Raw genomic sequence first — 24,034 nt, forward strand, 5'->3', positions numbered from 1 at the left:
CAAAAGATGCGTAAGCAAATTGGGTATTGTGAAGACTGTATGGACTTGCAGTGCCAGTGAGAAAATTTGATAAGAACTGAGACTTGTTTTGTGAAAGGACTGTCCCAGACCTCAGAAGGCTGGCATGGAGCCTGAAATTTGGCTTAAAGGGAGTTTGCTTTGAGGACTTGTTGCTGTAGCCACAGTGGAATAGTCAGCACTGAAGACAGTAAGAAGGGCCAGAAACAGGATGACTGACCGTGGTGCCCACCCGTGGAGGTTACTCAGCGACTTGGCAATGTATGTACCAAGGAGATGGTAACATATGTACCAATTTAGGGAACTGTCCTGTAACAGACCAAATTGGTGTTATTGTTTGTGTTTGACAAAAAAATCTGCCTTTCCTCTTCTGATACATATAAAGTACTTTTGCCTTTCAATAAAGTTATCTTTCTTTCTATTACTTAATTTTTATATATTAATGTATTATCAATTACGATTGTCATATTATGATTGTCATATTATTATATCATTATTCAATATTCAATAAAATTGTTGTTTTTAACACAATACTTGTCATAGTCACTCATTCCTGTTAGAGAGTAAGGCTTTGAACCTAAGTGAGGCTCAGGAAGGGACTCTCAGGCCCCTCCCTAAATAGGGATACACACACAGAAATTGTAAGGAAATGTCATGTGGCTTGTAGGAGAAATAGAACATTCGGAATGATTGCTCTTTTAAAATCAACTTCATTCATTAACAGTGGGAGAAAGAATATTTTATTTGAATGCAATATGAACACATTACTAAAAAAGAGAAAAAAAAATGAAGGGTTAAATGATATGGTTTTTTTAGCTGCAGCTTTTACATTAATTCTAGAAATGATTTTTGCAAACATTATTCTTGCTGGCCTGTTACAAATTCTTGCAATAAGCAGCCAATAAGAATAATATTGATAACTTCCCAGGAAACGAATATTCAATAACCTTGTTTTAAATACTATTATCCCACAGTGGAACAATTAGATTTACAAACATGGTTCTAAACGTGACAGGTCAGAGATGTGAGGATTGCAGCAGAAACAATAAGAATAACCAATCATCCATTGACATCAACATCCATGGATAAATCATCCATTGACACAGATGCAATATGTTGGATAAAAGCTAATTTTGCAGAGGGCATAGTTTTCCCATTCCAAATGAGCAGTTGGCATATACAAAGAGCTACAATGACAAATGCAAAACAGATTATTTAAAGAACTAATGTTGTACAAGAAAGCAGAAATTAAAAATGTCTTTGAGTGAGCAGTGAATTATTTTAGAGTTTTCTGTTGTTTACACACTAAACACCTTAAGAGTTCTTGGAGTCCACAGTTACAATTAGTTGAGCACATTAAAGCATTTTTGTTGCAAAATTTGTCGCTACACATTCTACAATGAAATTGTAATGTCTACCCTGCAGATACAAACAGCAGGATCAGTAGGATCTCAATAAAAATGCAACAGTGAATGTGTGAAACTTAATATATCCACCCAAGGTGTAAAGAAAAGTACAATTCGAGATCTGAATGGAGGTTGTTTCTGGAGAGATTACTTTGAGCTTTATAACACAGAAGTACTGGTGGCTATGGATCCATTACTGGCAATGGAACTAATTTGAAGTGATGAGTTTAGGGAAACACCAAATATCAAAGCATATTGGCCTCGTTGTGATATTTCTTCCTATGACATATTGTTATCAATGCACTAAATAGGCAAAGTGACAACACTGGATGCGGTGACACACAAATATATAAGACCTAATTATTAGGCCTGCTATTAAATCAGTGCAGAGATTACCTGGTCGTGGCTAAACCTATCCTGTAGATCAGGAGCAGACCTTATGAGAAAGTCTAGTACAAGTTTACTTCACTTGCTATTACAAAAAAGAGATGTGGTGATTTTTAAAAAAAATTATGGAATTCATATCCTTAGCCACCAAGGACAGTTACAATTAGCCTGTTAAACATTTACACCCACCATCTGCCATCCCCTCATGCAGCACAAGATAAAACTTAATGACAGCGGCACACATGCAGTAAATACAATTTCTTGCAGACCAAAGCAAAACATGAGACATAAAATTAATAAATTGAACCTGTACAAGGATTGCAAAACAAGAATACAAATCAAGAAAGCACCATGTGGATAACTTACAGACCACAGGGTGCGCAAGTCAAAGCACCTCAATCTTCCCAGATGGACCAAACAATTAAAATTTCATAGGTTTTTTTTGTTTTTTTAAGATTTATCTTGGGGGGGGGGGGGGGGGGGGGGGGGGGTGAGGGGCGGGGTGCAAAGATTAGAATTCAGTTTCCTTGGAAAGCAGGATCAGTAGGATCTCAATAAAAATGTAACATTGAATGTGTGAAACTTAATATATCCACTCACGGTGTGAGTGCTACTGCTACTTCATGACTGGTTAGTCTTCCAGTACATATGTCCAGCTGCAAAATTCTTATATAAAATGCTGACTAATTCATTTATATACGAGAAACAATAAAAAAGTGATTTATTGAGTCTTCTAACTACTGCACCTTCAGTCTTTACATCATCTACATAAGTTAATAAATCTCCTTCTCAGTATGAGCGGACTAATTAGCACCTTCGGATACAGTTGTCTTTTAATCCTGTTCAGGGAAAGTGATTTAAAAAAGTAGTGGATTTCCCTCACATAAGCCTCTGCTGCCCCCGTCCCTCTTCCCCCCATCATGTGATGCAGTTTGTGCAGTGCCTCTCGATGTACAGTGCATTTTAGGTCACTTGTTGAATTCTGTGCAAAAGATGATACTTGAGACCCATGACTAAGTTTCAGTGAATGCGATGTTGCATGGGTTCCAAAACCAAACATTCAAGTACAGCTGGAGTCAAGTGACAACAGTAATTGGATAAATAATGTTCTGGTCTTTGTAATAAGGCACAGTTCAAGTCCTCTGAGGCACTTTGGAGTTGGCTGAGATGGAATTTGATGTTGATCAAACCTCAGAGCTGTCGCTGTGATAATTCTGTGCAGTCATGGCCTCATTGCTGGATGATTTCTTATACTCTCCCTTTTTTTCTGATTGCTTTCTGCGTTTCAGCAGGAGGACAATGATAATAACAACACAAATAGCTAGCAACAAGGTAGCAATCCCTCCAATAATGGGAATATTGCCAACTTTGTCACCTCGGTCATTTGGTGACCTAGCAATAGCTCCTTCAGGGAAGATCTCTTCCTCGACAACCTGCTTCCTGTTACTGCGGTCCAAAGCAATATGTTGAATGTTGGTTCCTCTGTTGTTCTCAATGCCGATGTCCTCAGCCAGTATGGGGGCTTCTTTAACTGATCGTTGCTGGCGTGAATGCCCCATAGTGCTCAGGTATCCGCTATGTGAAACAATATGATACTCCACACTTCTCTTTCCAATGCCTCTGCTCGCACTGTCCCTAGACCGCACAGTGTAAATGGTATGAATGTACCACTCTCGGCCAGCAGCAACCTACAGATTAAGAATAACATGTGACTGTTCTGCTTTAGATTTCACTGCAACAATTGAAACATTAACAGAAAAAATACTGTTCAAGTAACTGTTTGAAGGGAGAAAATAATATTAAAATGGCCATTAATCTGCTTTTTCACATCAAAGAGTATGTTTAATGGCTATTTACAATTGATTTCTTAACTACTTAACAATAATGCATATTTGAAACACCTGTCTGAGTCAGCAGAGACTGGGATGTTTATGATTACTTCCACTGCAGGTTAGTCTGCAAAAATGTGCATTAAATACAGTTTGCGTGCACTCATTAAATTTTGAAACCAAAAACAATTTCCTTATAAACTCACAATCTATTTGGGCTACGCAAGGTAAATGTTTGTTTCAGTTAAATTCCACTGAACGATGGTTATTGGATCTGTTTTGGGGCCACAGTTTTTCACCACATATGTTCAAGAATTGAATGAAGAAAGAGGAAAGTTGTTTATCCAAGTTCCAGATGACATGAAGTTAGAAAGCACAGTAAGTTATGCCAAAATTGGGGGAGGTGTCCCACAGACTAGTCAAGCAATAGTCTGACGTAGTCATACTCATTGAATCATACCTTACAGCCAATGTCTCAGTTACCAACATCACTGTCCCTGGGTATGTCCTGCCCCAATGGTAGGACAGGCCCAACAGAGGTGGTGGCACAGTAGAATACAGTAGGGAAGGAGTCCTCAACATTGACTCCAGACTCCAAGAAGTCTCATAACATCGGCCAGAAACTTATCTATGTCTGATGGGCTGGGCGGGAGCAGGCGTGGTGCTGATCGCCGCCTGTGATCATCTGTGTGCCGCCAATTTACGTGGGTGGGCTAATTAAATCCTGCCCAGCGTGACACATAGCTGGTTGCACTCAGTGCTACCTGTGCAGGAGGGTGGAGGAGGGAAAATCAGGACCTGCACTCTTTCGCGCATGCATGCGGCAGAACGCAGCAATCTCCCTGAGGCATGGAGCTGCCTCAGGGAGATAAAGTTGCCAAAAAAATTTTGCAATAAATAAAGTTAAAAATTATTTAAACATGTCCCTTTATGTGGCAGTGTCACATAAGCTGGGACATGTTTGTCAAGTGGACCAAATTTATTTATTAATTTTATGAAACCTTCAGGGAACCGCCCGTGGATGAGGTTTCCTGGAAAACATGAAGGCCGCTTGGGCTCTTCGCCTGCCCGCCAACCTTAAGGTTGGACGGGCAGTGGTGTTAATAAGCTTGATTACCTTTTTAATGGCCTTAATAGGCTGTTGACAGTTCGGCGGGCACGTGCCTGCCAAACAAAGGATCTAAATGACGTGCAATGACATTGGGACGCGCGTCTGACATCATCTCGTGTCAGTTTGTGCATTGGCATGCCAGGCCCACCCCTGCACACCGACAGCAATATTCTGGCCATCAGGTTGAGCATGGACCACCTGATTACCACTTACCACCCTCACTCCACTGATGAACTCCCCCACGTTGAACATAATTTGGAAGAAGCACTGAGGGTTGCAAGGGCGCAGAATTTACTCTGGGTGGGGTACTTCAATGTCCATCACCAAGAGTGGTTCAACTGCACAACAACTAACTGAGCTGGCCAAATCCTGAAGGACATAGCTACTAGACTGGGTCTGTGGCGGGTGATGAGGGAAAACTTTCCAGATCTTGTCCTCATCAATCTATCTGTCATATAACATTATTGGTAGGAGTGACCATCACACAGTCTTGTGGAGACAAAGATGCATCTTCACATTGAAGATACCCTCCATCATGTTGTGTGGCAGTACCACCATGCAAAATGTGACAGATTTTGAACAGAGCAACCAAATCAAAACGGGGCATCCATGAGGCATTGTGGGCCATCATCAGCAGAGCAGAATTGTATTCACCACAATCTGTAAACTCATGGCCTGGCATATCTCCCAGTCTACCATTACCACCAAGCCAAGAGATCAACACTGGTTCAATTAAGAGTGCAGGAGAACATGACAGGAGCAGTACCATGTATGCCTAAAAAATAGGTGTCAACCTGGTGAAACTACAACACAGCAATACTTGCAAACCAAGCAGCATAAGCAGTATGCAATAAGCAGAGCTAAACAATCCCACAACCTAGGGGTCAGATGAAAGCTCTGCAGTCCTGCTACATCCAGTTGTGAATGGTGATGGACAATTAAACAATGAGGAGGAGGTTCCACAAATATCCCCATCCTCAATGATGGGGGAGCCCAGCGCATCAGTACAAAAGACGAGGCTGAAGCATTTGCACCAATCTTCAGCCAGAAGTTCCGAGTGGATGATCAATCTCGGCCTCCTCCTGCACTCTCCAGCACTAAAAATACTGGCCTTCAGCCAATTCATTTCACACTACATGAGATCAAAGAGATGAAGGCACTGTATACTGTAAAGGTATGGACCCTGACAACAGTAATGCTGAAAACTTGTGCTCCAGAACTTGTCGTGCCCCTAGCCAAACTGTTCCTGTACAGCTACAACACTGGCATTTACCTGACAATGTGGAAAATTGCCCAGGTATGTCCTGTCCACAAAATGTGGGACAAATCCAATCAAGCCAATTACTGCTCCATCAGTCTAGTCTTGATCATCAGCAAAGTGCCGAAAGGTGTCGTTGACAGTGCGATCAAGCAGCAATTACACTGCAATAACCTGCTCACTGACACTCAGTTTCGGTTCTGCCAGGGCCACGCAGCTCCTCATTACAGCCTTGGTCTAAAAATGGACAAAAGAGCTGAACTCAAGAGGTGAGGTGACAGTGACTGCCCTTGATATCAAGGCAGCATTTGGCCAAGCGTGGCATCAAGCAACCCTGGCAAAACTGAAGTAACTGGGAATGAGGGAGAAAACACTCCACTGGTTGGAGTCATACCTAGCACAAAGGAAGATGGTTCTGGTTGTTGGGGGTCAAACATCTTAGTCCCAGGACATTGCTGCAGGATAGTGTTCTAGGGTAGTGCTCTAGGCCCAACTATCTTCAGCTGCTTCATCAATGACTTTCCTTCCTTCATAAGATCAGAAGCGAGAATGTTTGCTGATAATTGTACAATGTTCAGCACCATTCCTGGCTCCTCAGATATTGAAGCAGTCCATGTCCAAATGAAGCAAAGACCTGGACAATATTCAGGCTTAGGCATTTTTTTTATTCCTTCATGGGATGTCAGCGTCGCTGGCTAGGCCAGCATTTATTATCCATCCCGAATTGCCCTTGAGAGGGTGGTGGTGAGCTGTCTTCTTGAACTACTGCAGTCAATGTGGTATGGGTTCATCCACAGTGCTGTTAGGGAGGAAGTTCCAGGATTTTGACCCAGTGACAGTGAAGGAATGGCGATATATTACAAAGTCAGGATGGTGAGTGGCTTGGAGGGAACTTCCAGTTGGTGATGTTCCCATCTATCTGCTGCCCTTGTCCTTCTAGATGGTAGTGGCTGTGGGTTTGGAAGGTATTGACTAAGGAGCCTTGGTGAGTTCCTACAGTGCATCTTGTAGATGGTACACCCTGCTGCTACTCTGCGTCGGTGTGTGAAGGGAGTGAATATTTGTGGATGGGGTGCCAATGAAGTGGGCTGCTTTGTCCTGAGTGTTGAAGCTTCACTCATCCAGGTAAGTGGAGAGTATTCCGTCATACTCCTGAATTATGCCTTGTAGATGGTGGATAGGTTTTGAGGAGTCAGGAGGTGAGTTACTTACTAGCCTCTGATCTACTCTTGTAGCCACAGTATTTATATGGCAAGCCCAGTTCAGTCTCTGGTCAATGGTAACCTCCAGGATGTTGATAGTGGGGGATTCATGGATGGTAATGCCATTGAATGTCAAGGGATGATGGTTGGATTCTCCCTTGTTGGAGATGGTCATTGCCTGGCACTTGTGTGGAGCAAATATTACTTGCCACTTGTCAATCCAAGCCTGGATATTGTCCAGGCCTTGCTACATTTGGAGATGAACTGCTTCAGTATCTGTGGAGCTGTGAATGGTGTTGCACATTGTGCAATCATCAATGAACATCTCCACTTCTGACCTTATGATGGAGGGAAAGTCAATGAGGAAGCAGTTGAAGATGGCTGGGCCTAAGACACTACCCTGAGGAACTCCTGCAGGATGTCCTGGAACTGAGATAATTGACCTCCATCAACCACAACCATCTTCCTTTGCACTAGGTATGACTCCACTAGCAAAGAGTTTCCTCCGATTCCCATTGACTCCACTTTTGCTAGGGCTCCTTGATGCCACACTTGGTCATTTGCTGCCTTGATGTCAAGGCAGTCACTTACACCTCACCTCGGGAGTTGAGCTCTTTTGTCCATGTTTGAACCAAGGCTGTAGTGAGGCCAGGAGCTGAGTGATCCTGGCAGACCCCAAACTGAGCGTCAGTGAGCAGGTTATTGCTGTGTTAGTGCTGCTTGATAATACTATCGACAACACCTTCCAGCACTTTACTAATCATTGAGAGTAGACTGATAGGGCTGGAATTGACTGGGTGGAATTATCTTGCTTTTTGTGGACAGGACATACCTGGGCAATTTTCCAAATTGCTGGGTAGATGCCAGTGTTGTAGCTGTACAGGAACAGCTTGGCTAGGGGTGCACTTAGTTATGCAGCACAAGTCTTCAGTACTATTGCCGGAATATTGTCAGGACCCATGGCTGTTGCAGTATCCCGTATCATCAGCCATTTCTTGATACCATGTGGAGTGAATCGAATTAGCTGAAGATTGGCATTTGTGATTCTGGGGACATCCAGAGGAGGCCGAGATGGATTATCCACTCAGTACTTCTTGTTGAAGGTTGCTGCAAATGCTTCAGTCTTATCTTTTGCTCTCCCTCGAAACGTCAACTCTTTTCTTCTCCGCTGATGCTGCCAGACCTGCTGAGTTTTTCCAGGTAATTCTGTTCTTGTTTTTTATCTTTTGTAATGATGTGCTGGGCTCCCCTATCATTGAGGATGGGGGTATTTGTGGGGCCTCCTCCTCCATTGAATTGTTTAATTGTCCACCACCATTCACAACTGGATGTAGCAGGACTGCAGAGCTTAGATCTGATCCATTGGTTGTGGAATTGCTTAGCTCTGTCTATCACCTGCTGTTTGGAATGCAAGCAGTTCTGTGTTGTAGCTTCACAAGGTTGACACCTCATTTTTAGGTATGCCTGGTGCTGCTCCTTGCATGCCCTCCTGCACTCTTCATTGAACCATGGTTGATCTCCTGGCTTGGTGGTAATGGTAGAGTGGGGGATATGCTGGACCATGAGGTTACAGATTGAGGTTGAGTACAATTCTGCTGCTACAGATGGCCCACAGCACCTCATGGTTGCCCAGTCTTGGTTTGCTAGATCTGTTCGAAAATTATCCCATTTAGCACGGTGATAATGCCACACATCATGATGGAGGGTGTCCTCAGTGTGAAGGTGGGACTTCATCTTCACAACGATTGTGCGGTGGTCACTCCTACTGATACTGTCATGGACAGCTGTATCTGTGGCAGGCAGGTTGGTGAGGATGAGGTCAAGTATGTTTTTCCATTTTGTCAGTTCCCTCGTCACTTGCCACAGACCCAGTCCAGCAGCTATGTCATTTAGGACTCAGCCAGCTCGGTCTGTAGCGGTGCTACCAAGGCATCCTTGGTGATGGACATTGAAGTCCCTCACCAGAGTACGTCTGCACACAATGAGGTCTGCCACCCAGCATACGTTCTGTGCCCTTGCCACCCTCAATGCTTTCTCCAAGTGGTGTTCAACGTGCATCAGCTGAGGGGGAACAGTACATGGTAATCAGCAAGCGGTTTCCTTGCCCATGTTTGACCTGATGCCATGAGACTTCATGGAGTCTGGAGTCGATGTTAAGGGCTCCCAGAGCAACTCCCTCCAGACTGTATGCCACTGTGCCGCTACATTTGCTGGGTTTGTGCTGCCGGTGGGACAGGACATACCCAGGGATGGTGATGTCTGGGACATTATCTGTAAGATATGAATCTGCCAGGCTGTTGCTTGACTAGTCTGTGAGACAGTTCTTCCAATTTTGGCACAAACCCTAGATGGTAGCAAGGAGGACTTTGAGGGGTCGACAGGGCTGAGTTTGCTGTTGTTGTTTCTGGTGCCTAGGCCGATACCGGGTGATCCCTCCGGTTCCATTCCTTTGAGACTTTTTAGTGGTTTGATACAATTGAGTTGTTTATATTAATGCTTACATTATTGGAATAAACATTTTTCTTTTAAAATAGAGGTTTAGTCTGTGGGTGTGTCTTAATTGGATTAAAGCCAGCTAGTCTGGGTGCTTTGACGTGTACTAGTTTTGAGATGTAAACAGAGAGGTAGAATGCATTTGCATTTTTTTTGAATAGAGCATTCAGGAAGTGCTGTGAATTCTGGCACCTAGTGAACAGAGACCAAGCAATATGTTTATATTGCTAATAAAATTGGCACTATGAAAGGGGTTTTATTGTTAGAAGAGGCTGGTGATACAATGAGAATTTACATTCAATGAGCTGTGCTAGGTATAACTTTAGCAGTTTTCGGGTGTGCAGAGGAGAGGCAATGTGAGATCAAAAGGCAGCTGTAAGCCTCCAACTGTCTCCACAGGAACCAAAGTGAAAAGAACCTAATTTTGAATTCATAAGGTGAAAATACTTTGCCTGTTGTCTGGTTAAGTCAATGGGTTGCTGTTGCCTTAATGGAGATTAGTTTGGGAATTTGTCAAATGTTATGATTGTAGTAATTTGTAGCCATGTGTATATATTTAATTTTTGTAAATTAATAAAATGTTTCATTTAGCTTAATATAAAACTCTCGAGAACTGGTGGTATGATTCCTAAATTTAGAGTTGCATCTCAAACATAACACTTAAAATTATAGGTTATGACAGTTGTTTAACGTTTCCCTCTGGGATTTTTAAAAAACAACTCAGCTTTACCAACTGCTCAGAAATAACATGAGTGGTTTGCTAAGCCATTTCAGAGGGCATTTAAGAGTCAACCACACTGCTGTGGATCTGGAGTCACAAGTCGGCCAGGCCAGGTAAGGACAGCAGATTTCCCTCCCTAAGGGATGTTAGTGAACCAGATGGGTTTTTACGACAGCCGACAATGGTTTCATGGTCATCATCAGACTTTTAATTCCATTTTTTATTGATTTCAAATTTCACCATCTGCCATGGCGGGTTTCGAATCCAGGTCCCCAGGGTCTCTTGATTACTAGTCCAGTGACAATACCACTATTGCCTCCCCCTGCTGGTGGCAAGTAACATTTGCGCCACACAAGTGCCAGGTAATGGTCATTGCCCACAAAAGAGAATCTAACTATCTCCCCTTAACAGTCAATGGCATTACTATCGCTAAATCCCCCCACTACCAATATCCTGGGGGTTACCATTGACCAGAAACTTAACTGGATCAGCCACATAAAAACTGTGATGCAACAGCAGGTCAGAGGTTGGGAATTATGTGGTAACTCATGTCCTGACTCCTCAAAGCCATCTAGATGGCATGAGTCAGGAGTGTGATGGAATATTCTCCACTTGCCTGGATGTGTGAGTCTCCAACAACATTCAAGAAGCTCGACACCATCGAGGACAAAGCAGCTTGCTTGATCAGCACCCCATCCAACACCTTAAACATTCTTCTTTCAATCATCGACACATAGTGGCAGCAGTGTATACCATATACAAGACGCACTGCATCTTGTCAAGCCTCCTTTGACAGCACCTTCCAAATCCGCGACTTCTGCTAACTAAAGGACAAGGGCAGCAAATGCTTGGGAACACCACCACATCGAAGTTCCCATCTGAGCCACACACTATCCTGACTTGGAACTGTATCATCGTTCCTGCAATGTCACTGGATTAAGATCCTGGAACAGCCTTCCCAACAGCACTATGTGTTTACCTACTTCAGATGGGCTGCAGCGGTTCAGGAAGGTAGCTCACCACCACCTTCTCATGGGCATTTAGGGATGGGCAACAAATGCTGGCCTTGCCAACGATGCTGACATCTCATGACAGAATAAAAATAGCGTTGTGTGAATAGGAGCATGGAGTTTTTTCTTTTCTTAGATTGAGTAAAATGGGCCTATACTCTGCTGTTTAGATGAATGAGAAGTGAGCTCACTGAAGGATATAAAGTTCTTAGAGAGCCTGATTGGATAGATACTGAGAGATTGTTTCCCCTGGTTGGAGAATCTAGAACTAGACACCGACCATTTAGGGCTGAGACATAGAGGAATTTATTCATTCAGTGGGTTGTGAGTCTACCCAAAGGGGCGCTCTGTAAATCAATAAAAGCTTGTACACAGGTACAAAATTTAATCAAAATGGCTACAGAGTGTTGGCCTTTATCTCAAGGAGGTTGTCAAGTCAGGAAGCTATGATTCAGCTTTACAGAGTCTTGATCAGACCCCAGCTGGAATACTGCATTCAATTTTGGACATCGAATCTCAGGAAAGATATAATGGTCGTGAAAGGAGTGCAATACAGATTCACCAGAATGATATCTGTGCTTTAAAAGTTAAACTGCTGTACAGATTGCAAAACACTGTTCAGCATTTTGAAAGGTAATCTCATTCGGGTGTTTAAAATGGTAAGGGGATCAATAAAACGGAAATAGAAAAATATGTTCCTCTTGCGGAAGTGTGCAGGATAAAACATCATAATTGTTAAAATTAGAGCTATTTGCTTTAGGAGTAAAATCATGATCCACTTTATTACAAATAGTGCAGTGAAGATCTGAAACTTGTCCCCCCAAAAGCCTCTAAATTGCAGGATCAACAGAGATTTTCAAGACTGAGATCGATGGATTTTTTATTGTGTAGGATATCAAGGGATATGGAGCATAGGCAGGGAAATGGATTTGATATATAGATCAACCCTGTTCCAACTGAATAGCAGAACAAGGCTCAGGGACTGAATGGCCAACTTCTCTTCCTATTAATGCTGAATGCTTCTTGTACGTTGTAAGGTTCTGATTTGTATTAACCCTGTAGGATTTTACACTACCTAGTGACATCTAGTGCCCAGTCACTCAGACTGTAACAGAAACATTAACAAATTAATGAACTAAGCAGTGATTGGTCATTTCAACAACCTTACTCAATAACTGCCAATCTTTGGATATTACAACACAAAGGCATTTAATGTTTATAGCTCAGGTTGTAATAAAAACATTAACTAATTAAAATTCAGCGATACTCTATTGTGACAACCCCAGTGAATATAGACCAGCTGTTGTTGAGAAGGATGTCTTGAGTCTCAGCAGAAATTTTAAATTATAAATTCCATAAAGTGTACTGACAAACTCCCACAGAAAATAAACACATTATGAGATGGCAGGCAGCAAGCATTAACAAATTAGTGATCATTGCCTTGATTTACAACTGAGTGGATTGGGTCCATTAAATAAACCCAGAAAAAACATGTGGCTAATGGAGTTTTTTCTGGCTCCAATAAAAACAATCAGAAAGAACCAAAGAGTTAGGAAGTTACAGTTACATTGGTAATTGGCAAAATAATAGAACTGATCATCAGGGACAAAGCTGAGGAGCATCAATATGAAAATTACCTGGTAAGAGGTAGCCAACATACCTTAAGGTGTAGCAGATCCTTACTGACCAAAATCATTGACTTGTTTGAGACACTAGAATCCCAACAGGACACCAGAGAGCCCTTTACAGAATTATAAAACGATTACAGCACAGGAGGCTATTTGGCCCATCATGTCTGTGCCAGCTCTCAGCAAAAGCAACTCACCTAACTTCATTCTGCCTTTTCCCTGTAACTCTGATTTTTTTTTCTCTGATTCTCTTTTGAAGGCCTCAATTGAAACTGCCTCTACCAGACTCTCAGGCAGTGGATTCCAGATCCTAACCATTCACTGCGTAATTTTATTTTCCTCATTTCACATCCGGGGCTCGCCACCACATGGCGAAACCGTCCAATGGAATCTAGTGGTCTCCCAGTGGCTCCAGGGGGGAGTGGGCCTCCTTTTTGGGTACTCCATGGTGCATGGAGGGGCCTCTGACAATAGCATCACCTGTTCACTGAGACCCACCTCATTTGCTGAGCTACCCCCAACCCCATTTCTCTGTCTTCGAGGGCACAGGCCATTGACATGCCCTCACCCTCCAGGTGCAACCCCAGCAATGACCACTGCTAGTGGAGGCATTGCTGAGCTGCCAGCTCTCTGATTGGGCTGACAGCTCTTGGGGATGGACTGTCATCCTTAATAGGATGGCTGCTGCTGACTAAATGAAGTGCCGGGTCCTGCTGCCCACAGAAGTGTGGTCACGCCTTTGCTTTTGGCCTAGGTGACGGGGCTTCAGCAGCCTATATTTTCTGATGATAAAAATGTCTCAGTCATAGATCTGTCAATATAATTAAATGGCGATGTCCTCAACAGCGCAATACGTGACTGATGTTTTATAATACAGTTGGTGTGTCCTTTAAGAATAAGCTACAATTCTGTGCAACACCTTATACACTTCAGGGCAATAAACTGTGCTGATAATCCTGCACATCTAACGTGAGCCTTTCAGCCACTAAGCCATGAAAGGGTAACACTGGCAGTGTCTGCACAATATATATGGAACAAACATCTCCTACCTACCTGGAAGAGTGGGGAGGAGTCCATTCGAAAGCCATCAGAACCAGGCTGTCTGGAAAGTGCAATTGCTTCAGCATCATCTATTGCAAGTCTAGCATTGAATGCTACATTTCCAAAATATGGATCTTGTGTCTCAGGCTGAGCCTTATCCTGTTGAAAAAAGTAAAAGGCCTATTACAAGAATTGTATGTCAGTGAAAATAAAAAATACTCATGTTGCATTTGAGGAGGTTAAATATTTTGGATGAAAGGCAACCCTACGTACTGAACACAATTCTTTCCAACGATAGCAAGCTGATTGGCAGTGCTGGCAGCTCATTTGACATGCTTAAAATAACTTCATCTCCCTCAAAATTTTATTCATTAATCTTTCCCCCACTCCCTCCAACCGCACCACCCCCCAACAAAAATCATAACTGCATTCTACTAAAGCTCTAGGCACATGCCACCGATGACCAAGATTATGAGCATTATTTCAAGCCATCTATTAAAATAACTGACTTACTAGGATTTTGAACCTGTACAAGAGTGATGATGAATCAGCCAGGCAGCCATATTCACTATTTATTGGGTTGTACTTGGGCACATAGCCGTCAGCTCCTGTACATAGAAACACCTTCTCAATATTACAGTGGAAGGAGTCTCCAAGGTTCTGCACAGGGTCAACCATCACACGCCCATAGACAACTGATCCTGCAGGGAAAATACATTCCAGTTATAAGTCTGATGAAGCTTTGTACCATGTTACCAAACTGCCTCACTTCCCTTCCATTTCCAGAATTTTTGTTTTTGCTATTTCATGTCTTTCCACATCTTGTAACATTTCCTGAGGCAGCAAACATGCAGCCTATTTCCAGACCACTTTCAGTCTGAAGCAACAACTAATTGTTGGGAGATTCTGTTGCTCAATGCTCTGATTTTCCCTTGCTTCATAAGGGCACAGCAAGTTGTTTCAACAGGGTGTACACCCCTGAATAATCTGACTTGAGATGGTTAACAAAATACATCGAAAAGCATGGACGATAAACCCACATCCCATGAGGTCACAGACTTCATAGGACAATACAGCACATCCCAACATCTGTGTCTTTAACTTGTCAGGTGAACGGTCTAAAATGTTTCCAATTGAGTATTCATCCAAAGCATCCTTGTTATTGTAAGGATGTTCAACACTATACTAGTGCAAAAATGCGGCAAGTTATTTTACATAGCAAAACCTGGACTTGTGTCACTGAGTTTCTTCAAAATAACACACTTTATTCTCTAAGGTACACTGAAGGCCTAACATCTTTATACAAATTTCATAGCAGATTCCACTGGCTTAATGTTCTGATGAAGAGTCATACAGACTCGAAACGTTAACTGTGTTCCTCTCCGCAGATGCTGTCAGACCTGCTGAGTTTTTCCAGCTATTTTTGATTTTGTTTCAGATTTCCAGCATCCGCTGTATTTTGCTTTTACCACTGTCTTAATGTTGGTCCAAAAAATTCCTGTAATGTGATCCCGGCAGTTACACTGAGATTGGGCTTATTAAAGCTCTCTTTGTGGTGACCTCACTGAAGCGTGAGGACATCTAATTTGTGTAGGACAGGTGGGCACAATTGCCACTGTCGGCCCATCTCCAGTGCCCAACTGCTCCTCTTAGCCAGAAAAGCTTGTGCCTGTCTGCCGCTGGAGTCGGGCGGGGGGGTGAAGAAGGGTTGCTGAGGGTTTCTCTCCTCTGCCCAAACTCCCGTTAAGCCATGTTTCCTCTGTAAGGTTTCATCAGGTTTAAGTAAAACAAACTCTTTGGGAGTCCATGCTATTTTGGCAGGTGGGTGTGCAGGTGTTGGGTGGGCAGAAGTAGCGGACGGACCACTCCCAGTGGGACAAATGTCTGCCAATTTGGAGGCCACAGGGTACCTGAGGAGGGTATTACATCATATCGCCAATGAACTGTGGAAGCAAGAACTTCCAGCATAAGAGTACCCATCTCCACTTACCCCTCATCGCAGCTCCACCTCCCCCTCATCGCCGCTCCACCCACCCCTCATCGCCGCTCCACCCACCCCATATTGCCGCTCCAGCCACCCCTCATCGCAGCTCCACCCACCCCCTCGTCGCAGCTCCGCCCACCCCCTCATCGCAGCTCCACCCACCCCCTCATCGCAGCCCCACCCACCCCTCAGCGCAGCCCCACCCACCCCTCATCGCAGCCCCCCCCACCCCTCATCGCAGCCCCACCCATCCCTCATCGCAGCTCCCCACACCCCTCATCGCAGCTCCACCCACCCCTCATCGCAGCTCCACCCACCCCTCATCGCAGCTCCACCCACCCCTCATCGCAGCTCCACCCACCCCTCATCGCAGCTCCACCCACACCTCATCGCAGCTCCACCCACACCTCATCGCAGCTCCACCCACTCCTCATCGCAGCACCATCTTCTTTGTAAGGGGTAAGTGCAAGTTCCAGAAAATCCTGGAAGTTGCAAAAACCTGGTGGAACTGAGTTCCTGCCATTTTCTGGTGGTTCTATAAGTTTTCTGCAAGAGTTATGGTGGGGCTCTAGTGGAACTCCCATGGATTTTCAGGGTCCTTGTATGCTTTTAAGACTTTGATTACTTATGGTTGTTGGAATAATGATTTGCTTTCTTTCAGATCAATTGGGATGTAACTGGGTAAGAAAAAATAACTATAACCACTGGCTGGCAGAGTGGTCTGTTCCATGATGTAACTCCTATTGATTTCAGCAAACCCTTCCAAGCAATTACAGAGATAGAGAAGATATTGAACAGTAGAGAAAAGGTAAATTTGGATGACTACTTCAAATTGAACACCTACTGTAGGGAAAAGGTTAAACTGGCAAAAGGCAAACTTAGAATTGATAACACAAAGTTCTTCAAAAAACGCTCAATCCATGGTGGAATCAAAAACCCTGGCATCATTTAGAAAACTGATTAATTTAGATGAGTCGATTGGCCTTCCTTATCTACAGTTATCTGATGATTTTCTAATGCAATTTGTCGGGGTGGGGGGGAGGGGCTGGCTGCTGGAGACTGCTGTGCTGAGATATTAAATAAAATGGAGCCTGACATATATTTTTCCTGCTTGGAATTTTGAAGGAAGGGAATTGAACAGCTTTTTTGTATTGTGTCTCAGTATTAGATAATTAAGCAGTGTTCACATTCAGCCTGGTTATTTGTAGCAATAAAGTGGCTCAACTTCCATACCTTCTGTAAAAGCGACATCGCTGCCTTCTCCGAATCCCATGGAGCCGTCAGACAACCAGAGACCCTTTTTACTTAGCAGGAACATTTGAGTATTCAGGCTGAACTCGGCAGCAACAGGATCGCTCACCTGGAAGGAGCAGACAACGCCAATAAATCAAAACTTAGTAAGCAATAATGGGGAAGGCAGGATTACAAACTTCTTGAGCATGTGGCAGTACTTTGATCTATGTGCCCGACAGATGCCAGGCGCTCTCAATCATGAGCATATCTGTCACTCAATCTACCATTCGCCACTTGCCAGACAGCTGCAGGATGTAGTACCACGTGAAAAACATGCATGGTCCCTCTCAGGGTTCAACAACATGCCAACCAACAGATCAGATCTAAGCTCTGTAGTCCTGCCACATCCAGTTGTGAATAGTGATGGACAATTAAACAACTAACTGGAGGAGAAGACTTTACAAGTAACTCCATCCTCAATGATGGGGGAAGCCCAGCACATCAGTACAAAAGATAAGGCTGAAGCATTTGCAACAATCTTCAGCCAGAAGTGCCGAGTGGATGATCCATCTTAGCCTCCTCCGGAGGTCCCCAGTATAATAGATGCCAGTCTTCAGCCAATTTGATTCAGTCAACGTGATATCAAGAAATGGCTGAAGGCACTGGATACTGCAAAGGCTGTAGGCCCTGACATTATTCCAGCAATAGTATTGAGTACTTGTGATCCAGAACTAGCTGCACCCTGAGCCAAGCTGCTCTAGTACAGCTACAACACTGGCATCTACCCAGCAATGTGGAAAATTGCCCAGGTATGTCCTATACACAAAAAGCAGGACAAATCCAACCCGGCCAATTACTATCCCTTCAGTCTCCTATCGACCATCAGTAAAGTGATGGAAGGTGACATTGACAGTGCTATAAAGTTGCACTTACACAACAATAATCTGCTCACTGAGCCTCAGTTTGGATTCTCAGGCCCACTTAGCTCCTGACTACATTACAGCCTTGGCCCAAATGTGGACAAAAGAACTGAACTCAAGAGGGAGTTGACGTGACGGCCCTTGATATCAAGGCAGTATTTGAACAAGCCAGTAGCATTAAGGAGCCATGGCAAAATTGAAGTCAATGGAAATAAGGGGAAAACTCTCCAGTGGTTGGAGTCACACATAGCACAAAGGAAAATGGTTCTAGTTGTTGGAGGCCAATCATCTCAGTTATAGGACATTGCTGCAGGAGTTCCACAGGTAAGACCTAGACAACATTCTGGCTCAGGCTGAAAAGTGATAGGTAACATTCACACCACAGAATTGCCAGGCAATGACTATCTCCAGCAAGACAGAATCTAACCCTTGACATTCAATGGCATTATCATTGCTGAATCTCCCACTATCAACTTCCTGGGGGGGGCGGTTACCATTGACCAGAAACTCATCTGGAACAATCATATCAATACTGTGGCTACAAGTGAACAGATCCGAGGCTGGGAATTCACCTCTTGATTCCCCAAAGCTTGTCCATCATTTGCAACGCACAAGTCAGGAATGTGGTGGAGTACACTCCACTTGCCTGGATAAGTGGGTCCCCAACAACACTCACAAAGCTTGTCACCATTGAGGATAAAGCGGTCGCCTGTTGGGCACCACATCCACAACCTTAAACTGTTATTTGCTCCACCACCGACACACAATGATAACAGTGTATACCATTTACAAGATGCATTGCAGCAAATCACCTTCAACAGCACCTTCCCAACCATCGACCTCTACCACCTCGAAGTACAAGGGCAGCAGATGTATGGGAACACCAGCATCTGGAAGTTCTCCTTCAAGTCACACACCATCTTGACTTGGAACTGTATTGCTGCTCCTTTAGTGTCGCTGGGTCAACATCTTAGAACTCTCTTCCAAACAGCACCGTGGGTGTACCTACAGCACATGGACTGCAGCAGTTCAAGGTGGCGGCCTCACCACCACCTTCTCAATGGTAGTTAGGGATGGGCAATAAATGTTGGCTTTGCCAGCAATGCCCATATCCCATGAAAGGATAGGCTTAAAAAATGAATTTATGAACACGTTTAAAGTAGCAAAATGCCCCAAATGCCCCAGTGCTTCATAGGGACACTATCAAACAAAATTTGACATTTAAGTCACATATGGAGCTGATAAGACAGGAAATACAAAAGCAAAATACTGCAGATGATGGAGTTCTGAAATAAAAAGAAAGTGCTGGAAAACTTCAGCCAGCCTGACCGCAGCTGCGGAGAGAGTTCTGAAGAAGGGTAATACTGGACTCGAAATGCTAATTCTGTTTCTCTCTCTACAGATGCTACCAAGCTGGCTGTGTTTTTCCAACACTTTCTGTTTTTATTTTAAAACAGGAAACTTGGGCAGAGGCAGGTTCTAGTGCTCCTTGTGACCTCAAACACACCACTTAAAAAGCTATTTTTGAAACTTTCCTTGGGCGTCCTGCAGTTTAAGAAAGTTGCGCACGCTCTGCCCATTGATACTTCAAAATTGCTTTGAGCCCCAATCAATGACAGAGGGCCCCGATTTGAATAGGTTAGCAAGATTGCCGCCTACATCCAGTGGCTGCTTCAGCTGCCCATACCGAGGTCCCCACCAACATGTGATGATATGGACTTTGGCAAAATAGTTTCCTTAACTGCAGCGCCGCCATTTTCATCACATTACCACCTTATTCCCACACAACTGAGACACGGTAGGGAGGGGTGGTCAGGGAAAAATCGAGTGAGGAGCGGTTTACTTGAGCTGCCTAATAATCTGGTACCTGCTGAAATCGGATGTCAAGGTCAAAGGTTATTGGCTCCCTTGGATTGCAGACAATTGGGATGGTATACTCCTGGCTCGGAGCAGAGACGCAAGGAATCAGCTTCACAGTGTATGTTCCTGAATAATCACGGACCTGGAACAAACAACAGATTAATTGCAACCTTAGAAAACAAATCTACATCATTTAGGAAATTAATCCTAATCTATAAATATTTACATCAATATTAAATATATCTTCTCTAAATTTTTTGACTTGTCACAGTTACCTTCCTGTAGTCTTTTTAATAATCATGGGGGATTTTAATCTACAAACAGGCTGTATAGATCAGATGGGAAAAGGTAGCCGAGATGAGGAGTTCATAGTGTTTTAGGGGCAGTTTCTTAGAACAGCATGTTCTGGAGCCAACCGGAGAACAGGCTATACTAGACCTGATATTGTGCAAAGGAACAGGATTAATTAATGCTCTCACAGTGAAGGTACCCGTAGGTAGCAGTGATCAATATATGATGGAATTTAACATTGGGCAGAATGGTCCCAGATTTGCACTAAGTGCGGTAGCGGGTGGCCACGATGGTGGCTTTTCATGCTGAATTGTCACAAATCCGCCACATTATTTATGCATTCCCGGGAAACTCGCTGTTTCCATGGCAGGCGGGCTGTCATTCATCCGCCCGCCATCACCTCGTCACTTCATCATGCTAGGCGCCATATTTAAAGTCCAGCAGTGCACACCACATCTCAGCGCCTCCAGCCCATGATTGCTGCAGGGAAGATGTCCACAAAAAGCAAAAAAACTGCAGCCCCCAGGTTTGGCAGCATGTCACTGGGATGCCTTTTGGATGCCGTGGAATCCCACCGGGATGTCCTCTACCCCTGTTCTGGCCGCAGGATGGGCAGCAGCGTGACCAACTAGACTTGGAAGGTGGAGGCAGCAGTGGGGTCAGTGCCAACACCCTTCAGAAGAGGACAGCAACCAAGTGCCGCAAGAGGATGAATGATCTCCTCCCTTCCGTCAAGGTAAGTCAATCTTCTCATCACTCTCAACTCACATACGCACAAGCCCATTGCACATCCACACAGATCTCACTCACTGCCAGTTCATGGGGCATCACCTTTCACTCTCTCACACTCACCATCATTGTCCTCATCCCATCCATGGGACCACTCACCATCCACACATGCCATCTTATACTGGGCCCAGGGCTTGGCCCTCCAGAGGACGCCCGCCAAAGTCATCACAGACAGGGCCTTGCAGTCAGCAGGCTGAATCCACCTCCACTGTGGACGTCGGGGGAGCACCAGGACATAGCGGCAGGTTTAGGAAAGTTAAGAATAATTAGTTGCACAACCTGGGTGTTAATCACTTGTACGTACTGTTCACTATTGTCAATAAACTCCCAAGAATGTGTCCCTGCCTGTGACTCCTTGTTCTGATGAGCAGTGTTCTGTCACTCAGAGGTGAAACCTTTCCACACAAGATAAAGGCAGGTGTCGCAGTCCAGGGCCTCGTCCCTGTGCTCTGTGCAGCCTTCAGACCAAAGTGATGGTCTGGCCTCACACTCACTGGACATATTACAATTGCCTGCATCTTAACTGTGCTTATCATTGCTGCCAGAATGTCGTGGGCAAGTGTCATAGAGTTCCGTCATTCTTCCTGTGTGCTCTCAGCACCTTTAAGGTGGCGCTGGCCCTCATCTTTTCAGCATCTGTGACCAGTGACTCTGTGCTCCTAAGGGCTCAGGTGGATAAAGGCTCAGGTGGATAAAGGATCAGATGCTTCAAAGCTGAAGGTGGACAAAGGATCAGATGCTTCTAAGTTTCATGGCTCTGTCTCTATGATATTACCCTGATCACAGAGTGCAAGTGACCTGCCCTCGGCCAGACAGGAGTCAGAAATTCTCAGAGGCTATGTGAAGATCTATGCAGTGTCCTCATTGTCTGTTGTCATCATCCTCCTGCAACTGAGCGACTATTAGGGCCTCCCCTGAGTCTCCATAACAGGAGCATTAACACAGAGGGTATGCATGCTGCCATAAGCCAGATTGGAGTCAAATGTTCACAGATGCAATGTGAGGATCTATGGTGTCTCCTCACTGCATGTCATCATCATCCTCCACAAATCTAGCAGCTATGAGGGCCTCCCGAACGTTCCTCTGTCATTGAGGGCCTCATCCCCGTCACTGTCACCTTCGAGGACCTCCTCACCCTCATCACTGTCAACATCCTCCTCATCAGAGGAGACCTCCAGCTCCTCCATCTCCTGCTCAGCCAGCTCCTCTCCCCATGGCAGTGCCAGGTTGTAAAGGGTGCAGCAGACAACGACGGAGGTGAGTACACAGCAACAATGTGTACTTTAACGAGGAGATTGTACAATGTGTGCAGTCGTACAACTGTTCTACAGTCCACTAAAATGTTCATGGCTTTGCAATCTGTGCCGGGGCGGGGTGAAAATCTCTGGAGCACTTGATGGCACTTTGATGCGTCTGCGTTGCTTCAGTGGGCAGATAAGCTAGAAGCCCGACTCCAATGTGACTGTGCCTGAACTGTCTCAGTTGCAGAAGAGTGGTCACTTTATATAAGGTGTCCCCACTGCATGGCCGCTTCCCTCACCCACCCTACCCCCCACCCCAAATACTTGTGTGCTATATTCAACTGCAAGGCAGTCCTTGCTTCCCCTCCACAAGTTGCCTCAGCCGCAAAGCAGCCCTTGCCCCCCTGCCCACCACAATGCGCCGCCAAGCTTGAAGTCCAACAGGAGACCCTGGTGAGTGCTGCACATTGTTGCTGTGTACTCACCTCCAAATTCCCCTCAATGTGCAGCCCGCCAAGTGCACACCTTTTATATGCTTTTGTGAAACACGGCGGCAGGAAAGCACGTCAATGTGAACGGATGATCTAACGGGGTGGGGGGGGGTGAATGATATGCAGATGTATTGCAATGAGGTTCCCAACATCCGATGGTGGGAAATGTGGACCACCATTGGTGGGCTGAGTGGACGATCACGAAATGGTTTCACACCGTCGTGAAACTGATGGCACCATGTTGTCTGCTCAATACCACCGAATATGCCCGACAAGCACAGAAAATCCTGGCCATTGAGTTTGAGGGAGAGAAGAGTGGGTCCAAGACTAGTATTTTAAACTTAATTGAGGGTAATTATGAGGGTATGAAAGCAGAACTAGCTAAATGGCAAATGAGGTTATGAGATAGGTCAATGGAGATGCAGTGGCTGACGTTTAAAGGCGTATTTCAGAATACTCAATAGATACATTCCAATGAGAAGGAAAAATTCCATGGTGTGGATCCACCATCTAACTAAAAAAGTTTAAGATAGTATCAAACTTAAAGAAAAAGCATATAATTTCACAAGGATGGGTTGCAGGTCAGAAGACTGGACAGAATATAAAGAACAGCAAAGATAGACTAAAAGATTAATAAGGACTGAAACATTAGAGTGAGAAAAAGACTAGGTAGAAATATAAAAACAGATGGTAAGAGTTTCTATAGATATTTAAATAAAAGTAAACAAAAAAAACAAAGTGAGCATTGGTCCTATAGAAAGTGAGTCGGGGAATTAATAATGGAAAATAAGGAGACGGCAGATGAATTGAACATGTATTTTGCATCAGTCTTCACTATAAAGTAACATCCCAGAAATATCTGTAAATCAGGAATGGGAAGGTAAGGAGGAACTCAGGAAAATTACAACCACCAGGGAAGTGGTACTTAGCAAATTGTTGGAGTTCCTTTTCTTGTAAAGTTTCTTTCCATCCACCCCTGTCTACAGAGGCTGTACTTGCTTGTCCTTTGTTTGTCTGTGTGTGTGTCTGAGTATGCTGGGGAATTTTTTTTAAAAAGGGGACAGATGGTTATACTACCAGATTACAATTGTGTGTTAACCAGTTCTTGCAACTTGTTAAAA

General features: G+C 44.3%; 1 protein-coding gene across 1 annotated transcript in view; it reads right to left on the reverse strand.

Moving 5' to 3' along the window:
- Window positions 1–735: 735 nt before the first annotated feature.
- The window catches only part of LOC121284011 (FRAS1-related extracellular matrix protein 2-like), a 277,796-nt gene continuing 254,497 nt past the window's right edge, over window positions 736–24,034 (reverse strand). Inside the window, exons 20-24 of the mRNA XM_041198924.1 lie at window positions 20,109–20,243; window positions 17,322–17,448; window positions 14,618–14,805; window positions 14,117–14,263; window positions 736–3,499 (exon numbers count right to left, since the gene is read on the reverse strand). Coding sequence (XP_041054858.1) covers window positions 2,996–3,499; window positions 14,117–14,263; window positions 14,618–14,805; window positions 17,322–17,448; window positions 20,109–20,243 — 1,101 coding nt within the window. The 3' untranslated portion in view covers window positions 736–2,995. The remainder of the gene's footprint in view (window positions 3,500–14,116; window positions 14,264–14,617; window positions 14,806–17,321; window positions 17,449–20,108; window positions 20,244–24,034) is intronic.

Source organism: Carcharodon carcharias, chromosome 11, assembly GCF_017639515.1.
Source record: "Carcharodon carcharias isolate sCarCar2 chromosome 11, sCarCar2.pri, whole genome shotgun sequence".
Taxonomy (NCBI): Eukaryota; Metazoa; Chordata; class Chondrichthyes; order Lamniformes; family Lamnidae; genus Carcharodon; species Carcharodon carcharias.